Source organism: Pinus tabuliformis, chromosome 8, assembly GCF_031772625.1.
Source record: "Pinus tabuliformis cultivar Carrire ecotype Pingquan chromosome 8, CPIR1, whole genome shotgun sequence".
Lineage (NCBI taxonomy): Eukaryota > Viridiplantae > Streptophyta > Pinopsida > Pinales > Pinaceae > Pinus > Pinus tabuliformis.
The window spans coordinates 1,731,864,782-1,731,872,337 of NC_142294.1; the positions used below are offsets into that span (position 1 = coordinate 1,731,864,782).

Below are 7,556 nucleotides of genomic sequence, written 5' to 3' on the forward strand. Positions count from 1 at the left end.
TTTTTTTTTTTTTCGGCGTCCAAGGGTTTCTTGAATCCGTTCAAACCTGTTTCCTTGCTTCTATTCGATACAACGTTGCCCCTCCATTGTTATCAACTCGCTCCTCCTGTTGCTCCCTGCTCTAAACCCTAGCTTCGTCCTCTATCATCCCGTCTAATAATATATAAATTTATAAGTATTAAAAAAATACCAATATATTAAATTTAGATTGATTAGTCTTTAGTATGACTTTTTGAAATTTTTCCTGGTGGTTTTTTCTAGTCTAATATCTTTAAAATCAGGTAGGAATTTATTGAAATCATAAGCGTGATGGTCACCCCATCACCCCTGCACAATCAAAGTACCGTAAGGGTTTTTCAAGATGCTTAATCCATATATACAGTCAAAAAACTAGTTTAAATAACACAAATCAAAATTTCACCGAATCCATATATAAAAACCAGTTTAAAAAACACAAATCAAAATTTCATCGAATCCATATATAAAAACCAGTTTAAATAACACAAATCAAAATTTTACCTCTAAATTCCAGCATAAAAAAGTCCAAAAAATCATACTAAATACAACTCCAATTTAGATCATCAAAATGACTTCCCCTAGTTTAGATGTTCAAAGTGACTTACTCTGCTTTTCAAGATTAAGAGATGGTGAGATCAAATTCCAATCAATAAAATTTGCTATAAATGTTCAGCTACACAACAGGTGTTTGAGCATACGATGGTTAAGTTTTGACATAACAGCTCTGCAATAAAATAACTGAACCCTGGAAGCTAAAAACTAATTCAATAATTAATTATTATAAAAATGTCGCCATGTTAGGCGACGGCTGAAGCCCACAGATGTGTTTAACAAATTCTCCACCTTCTTGATAACAAAAGCTAACAGTCAGAAAATTCTCCACCTTCTGGACAACAAAAGCTAACAGTCATGAGGAGTGGGTAATTATTCCAAGATGTAACATGTGACCTGTTCAGTTGCAAATGTCAACACTGAGGGAAAATGATTAACCATAAAGATTCCAACATGCAACATGTGAAACTTGTAAATCCAGAGCCGTTAATGCATATATAGATAAAATTAGCTGTAAAACCTAAGGGCAAAAAGGCTTTTTAAATTGACCCCTCACCAAGATTCCTAAAACCCTAAGAGACCTTAACGCTGCAAAGACCCTTCGTTGTAGGGTTTTGGATTTGAGGAGGATTCCCGGAAGTTAAAATGGCTTAACTAATTCCTGATTCTCAGAATAAACAAACGGTAAATAGAGTTTGAAATCTGCGATGTGACCTAAATAATTAATTAGGTATTCCGGGCACGCCAAAACGCAGCAGTTAAAGCAGAGTACAGTCAGTATGTACAGCGTTACAGAAAAACAGCACACAGAATACGATATTCAAAGCAGGCAAAGAGTCCCTTCCCACCGTCACCGCAACAACCAAGATACCATTATAATTTCTTTCAATCATGCATTGAATTCAGCAATTCTCTAATGAATGCCTGAGCGGGACTTCCAGATCGGAAATCTTTATTTGGATTTTGTGTTTGAAGATCTGATTTGTTGCAATACAATAGGTATGTTTGCCGATAAGGTGATAGTAATGCCCAATTCAGCCATGAATGAACTTTCAATGCAATTTGCAACTATTTGAGTTTTGCAGTTGTGGGGTTGTTTTATATTAGGATCTGTGCTGGCACTTTATTCAAGTTTTGATCACTGTGCATGGAAACACATTATGATGTTAGCTTGCAAGATCACGTTGTATAATTTTATTAGAAAACTATTGTGATGTGAGCTGCTGACATATATATTTATGGTATGCATATTGCAGGATCACCGATCGGTAGCCTCTGTAGTCTGCAAGGCGAGCAGGGACTGGGGCTAAATTTATATGAAATGCTTGGATTGATGTGAATATGATGAGTATCCCCATGTAATTGGAGGAGACATTTAAACCACCATTAATGGGGTTATGGTATCTGCATGTTTGGCACAGATATATTTGTTGAATGGTATTTGTATGTCTATAGCGTTGATATACTGTTTTGGGTACTAAGGAAAAGCATCTTAGATTCCTGGGAATAGTTCTAGTTGGAAGTCAAGCCTAATGTGCTCAATCTGGGACTAAGCTACTAGTCTTTTTCTTAAAAATGTATAATCATGGATCGAGTATCAAGGCAACTTTCGTTTTGCTGGTTGAAAATCAAGCATAATGTGCCCAATCTGGGACTAAGCTAGTAGTCTTTTTCTTAAAAAATGTATAATCATGGATCGAGGATCAAGTCAGCTTTTGTTTTGCTGAGACCAAGAACTATTCTCAGTGCTGGATCCTTGAAGTTCTGCAATATTCAATGAGAAGATTAGATGGTTTTGCTAAGTTTGTGTAATGTTGGTGTACTGGGCTTGCCTGTAATGAGCTGGACAATGCAAGCAGAAAGCTTGGATTGATTAAGATTGAGAATATCAAAACTTAAACGGTGGGATCTTCTGCCTGAAATAATCTAATTGTACCCAATTGGAAGGCTAAGAGCGCCAATAAGAGAGCATGAAAAGCAATGGGTGTGATAAATATCGTGGAAATTTTGCTTAGATTGAAAGTACATCAGCTGATGGACTATTGTTCTTAAACTGATTAATTCCAAACATTTTGCCATTTGGGTTCTACGTCAACATTCGAAAGATCAGTGAAGGGAAATAATATCAGATAACTTGGGCATCAAAGAATCCGATCACTGGATAATCAATGAAATGCTTTGAGAAAAATCTATTGGATGATCAAGGAGTTTGTTCGAGAAAAATCTGAGATTGAAGGAACTGTATCAAGCTCAGATGCTTGTAGAGTTCTTGATTTCTGGTTATCAGTGTAGTGGGTTTCTAATTTCACAAACGTATGCCTGTGACTAAAACTTGCTTTGAAAACTGTGCCTCATCTAATCAAGTTCTTGCCATTCTCCTTTTTAATGTCATTGTCTTTGAAAGCTGCATCTTGCTATTCGAGTAAAGGAACCTACTCGTTGCTTTAAACCATCCAGTCGATCCTAATCTATTGAAAGCATCTATGAATGGGAAGGATTAGAGGAATTGAGATGTGGAGAATCCAAGGCTTTTATCGAAGTTTGAAACATTGAATGTTATGTTAGTCTCTAACATCTGCAACAATGCCGAACAGCTCAGGGAATGGCAATATCATAGTGGAGAGAACCAGGACTGTGGCAAAATCATCCTTTGCCATTTGCAGGGTTTCCTTTGGAAGAAGGCTGATTGATAGCATGCGCTGCGGGGCCTCTTCTCGTCGTCACAGGAGGTCTTCATCTGTGACCACCTCCCAAGAAACCCTAAAACAACAGCACAAATCCAGACTTGATGCAGAAAATCTGGACCTGTGTACATCACCAAAGCAGGGGAGGTTTGAAAACCATGAAAATGCATCTACCCAAAGAAATGCTAGTGATGGAGAAGGTTTTTCTGCTGCATTAACACAGAAGCCCGCTACTGATTGCAAATCTACCAGTCATACCAGTGCTAGTGACGATCTAGATTGGAAGCAACTTGTGGAATGCTTGCGCAATGGCTCCAAGGACCAATGGAGGTGTAGGTCTGAAAGGATGAAACAAGAAATAACAATCACAGAAGAAAGAAACGAAATTCAAGAGGTGGAGAAAAAGATTAAGGCCTTCAATGAGCTTCAAACGACAGCGCAGTCGCTACAGTTCGGTAATAAGAGTGTCCAGCAAAAGGCTGCCCAAGATATCAGAAGACTTACTAAAGATGATGCAGACGCTCGAGCTACTCTTGCAATGCTTGGTGCCATTCCGCCCCTTGTTGGAATGCTAGATTGTTCTGAAGCAGCCATGCATATCTCTGTCCTGTTTGCACTTCTGAATCTTGCCATTGGCAATGATCTGTAAGTTTCTCTAACTGCCTTGTGTATGCTTGTATGTGTTTGTGTTATTTTTTCTTGGCCGACGAAGGTTAGCCTTCAAACTTAACTCCATGCTAATTAGGCACCCAAGTTCTGTGGCTTAGGAGATCCACACCTGTTGCTTGGCGTATGTGTATTTCCAAGCTTGCCATCAGTTTCTATTCTGTTTGAGGAGTGATACTGAAGTCATTGAACAGGGATCCATTCCTGCATTGTCTAAGTTAGCGTATAGAAAATACATGGTTGAATGTCCATTCTTCAACTGTATCAGAGAAGGTTTTGAAAACATTAGGTTTCTTTATGCAATGCTGGTTGATCAAAATCACTTCCTTTATAGGTTCCCCATTCTAGTACTGCTATAGATAAAGTGGACCTAACTGCACAGTCCAATCTTGAAGCACTTTGATCCTCTATATATGTGTGGCATTCAGTTTTTTTAACAATTTCTACATTTATTTTAGATCTTTTGTTGAAGATCCCACTTTTCACACCCATTGTAAATATCCATCTTGTAGTGTGTTTATCATAGCTTCTAAAATCATTAGATCTATTGATGTAGGATAGCTTTGAAATCCATGGGTTGATTCATCTTTGCTCGTTAAGTTGTAGTGTTTTCAGAAACTGAAGTTTTTGTTGCAGTGGTAAAGTTCATGAAGAAACACCCGTTTGTTTCTGTTTTTCATGGATACCCATTAAAATGCATGTGTAAAGCTCTAGCCTTGCAGTTTTTATCTGAGTTTTAATTGAATAAAAATTATAGGCATAAGGTCTGAGTGAACGGAACTTGCATTTTGCAGAAACAAAGCAGCAATAGTAAAAGCTGGGGCAGTTCACAAGATGGTAATGCTTTTGCAGGGCTCAAATGAGTCTGTTAGAGAAGCTGTAGTTGCAAATTTCCTAAGCTTGTCAGCACTGGATGTGAATAAGCCTGTAATAGGATCATCTGGCGCAATACCCTTCTTGGTTAATATCATGCAGCACGGAAGTACACAGGGAAGGAAGGACGCACTCAGGGCTCTCTACAACTTATCAATCTGTCATACAAATGTTGAATTAATTGTGGATACAGGTGTGGTTGAGTTTTTGCTAGATATGATTGAAGATGTGGATGTATCAGAAAAGGTTTTGGGGATGTTGAGCAATTTAGCAGCAACAGAGGCAGGGAGAGAAGCCGTTGGAAAGGCTAATGAGGCTTTCCCAATACTGATAGATGTGCTTAACTGGGTTGATGCACCAAAATGCCAAGAGAAAGCAGCCTACATTCTTATGATCATGGCCCATAATAGTTGGTCACATAGACGAGCCATGGTAGAAGCTGGTATAGTGTCCACTCTATTAGAAGTTACTCTTCTTGGTAGTACTCTGGCTCAGAAGAGAGCCTCCAGAATCCTCGAGTGCATAAGAGAAGATAAAAAAAGAAGAACCTCACCCATATCTGCACCCATAATTAGTCAGCATACAGATATGGAAACAGTAAACAATGGTGAAAATGGAGGCAACATAAGTGAGGAGAGAAAAGTTGTAAAACGTTTGGTCCAGCAGAGTTTGCAGCATAATATGCAGCGGATCATCAAGCGTGCAAATCTTCCACAAGATTTTGTTCCATCTGACCATCTCAAATCCTTGACAGCAACCTCAAGCTCTAAAAGTCTTCCTTTCTAGATAAATTGTAGTCTATCAAGCCAAGATCTTAATTGAGATGATTACCTCTGAAGGCTTGAGTCAAAAAGTCATTGTATAGATCTATCTTGGTGTTCAGTTCGTTGCTGCTGCGGAGGTTAAGGGATGAAGTGCTAATTGTGGCTTATCTGCCATTCAATCAATTTGATAAGTTTTCTAATGGGCAAGTACAAAATGGACCTCCTATCAATCTACCATTCACCCCCGTTTTGTGGAGTTTGTCAGTCCACAGTGGTTTTCCTTAATGTTGTTGGCCCCTAAGCCATTTGAAAAATCTAAAACATGCTAGCAGATATAAAATCACTAGCATATGCTTTGTCATCCTCGGCCTTGGAAATGACACACACATCTGCAAATGTTTATGGGATATGTGATTTTCGTGGTACATGTTTAAAGGCAACATTATAGAGTTGTGTATAAAGGATCCATGAACTACCTGCAGTGGTCCCAAGCTAAAGGTGAGAAAGTCATTAAATGATGACAACTCTGTAGAGGAGCAGCAGCAAATAAGTAATGGAATTGGAATGCTGCAAATCAGAATAATTAACTCTTAAAGACAGAAATTAAGGAGCCCTGCGGTGCATTGCAGCCATTTTGGATTGCATAAAAGCGGTACCTTTAATGATATTATTATGAATAGCAATTGTTGGGGATGGTTTCATGCATTGCTGTTGCAGTTAAAGTTGCTTGGTCTTATTTCAGTTTTTAATGCGGTTGCCACAGTGGTTGAAGGAGCATTGCCAAGCCAAAGAACAGTAACCTCAATGGAGAAGCAATGCAGGAGTGTTAATAGTAATAAATGTTATGGGTGGTGTATTTGAGTGTATCTATGTATCATTTCAGTGCAGAAGAGAGCAGGTAAAAGATGGATATCAAACTTAAATGGCTGTTGGAATGAGTAGATTTTATGTTATGCTCAGTTTGGAACTTGAATGCCTCAGATTAGAAGATCCAGGACATCCTTTAGATTTTAGTTTCTAAGAGGGTCTATCACCATACAAATAATAATAATATAAACTAGAAACTGTGTAATCAATGGTTTTCCATCCCATGCATTAATCTCTGAATGTGTCACTAGCAAAAAACATTGATTGCATCCAATGGACATTTTTGTCCTAATAGCTGAAGAGATGGAAACGACCTTGAATGAATAGCATAACCAGAGTTTTTGGCAACCCAGAAAAAGTGGAATGGGGTAAATCCACATTTCTCTAAAACTCTGATGTACTCGTAAAGTCAGTGTAGATTTCCCATGCCAATTCATTTGCGGTTGCTGTAGATCGCCCAGGCCATGGTGAGAACGTGGGTACAGAAGTTGGGTTTGATCCATGAGCTTTCAATTTTAAGGGTATAGAGAATATTTCTTAAATTTCAAAGGTAAGAATATTACATTGCTCTGCACTTTACTAAAGTTATCCAGCAAGGCCTTTTCAATTGAAGGTTGTGCTTACTCTTAATAATCAATTCCCCATTCCAACTGTGGTTTGGCTGGTTTTCCTTGGAGAGGTTCTTGCTGTAGGGTACAGAGAATCTAACTATTATAGAATTAAAGAGTGAATCATCACTCTCTATACACCTTTCTTCTACAGTAGTACGACAGTTGTTCTCCAGGCAAGTTCCTGCACCTAATTGATTCCTGACTTCGCTGATATGCTGCCACTAATAACTGTTTTCCGTTTATGTACTTCAACCAGATTAGACAGTTGAAAATGAACGACTATGTTCTTCGATTGAATAGAATCATCAGCTTAAAAAATTAATTGTGCAGAATTAATCTTTTCAAGGTCATTAGCTTAAAAGAATCGTAATGATGGGTTAAACTTATGTTTTTTCGTTTTTCCTCTATGTTTATTTTTTCTTTGGCTCGATAAAGTTTTCCTCATTCGAAGATAAATCATACTTGATGGTTAAAAAAGTTGACATCAAAACATCAAAACGTTGGCACTTAGATCTAAAAGA

At 38.0% G+C, this 7,556-nt stretch overlaps 1 protein-coding gene across 1 annotated transcript; it reads left to right on the plus strand.

The window, feature by feature from the left end:
* The first annotated feature begins 1,101 nt into the window (after positions 1 to 1,101).
* LOC149243007 (U-box domain-containing protein 45-like) lies at positions 1,102 to 6,498 on the plus strand. Its single transcript, XM_089374398.1, has 3 exons — positions 1,102 to 1,569; positions 1,827 to 3,899; positions 4,715 to 6,498. Exons 2-3 carry the CDS (start codon positions 3,154 to 3,156, stop codon positions 5,577 to 5,579), a joined length of 1,611 nt encoding a protein of 536 aa, XP_089230524.1. The 5' UTR covers positions 1,102 to 1,569; positions 1,827 to 3,153; the 3' UTR covers positions 5,580 to 6,498.
* The last annotated feature ends 1,058 nt before the right edge of the window (positions 6,499 to 7,556 follow it).

What these genes read in the sequence shown, in the direction of transcription:
- LOC149243007 (XM_089374398.1), top strand. Translation starts at nt 3,154, where the DNA reads ATGCCGAACAGCTCAGGGAATGGCAATATCATAGTGGAGAGAACCAGG. An exon ending in CTTGCCATTGGCAATGATCT is followed by an intron (nt 3,900 to 4,714) that starts GTAAGTTTCTCT and finishes TGCATTTTGCAG; the next exon opens with AAACAAAGCAGCAATAGTAA.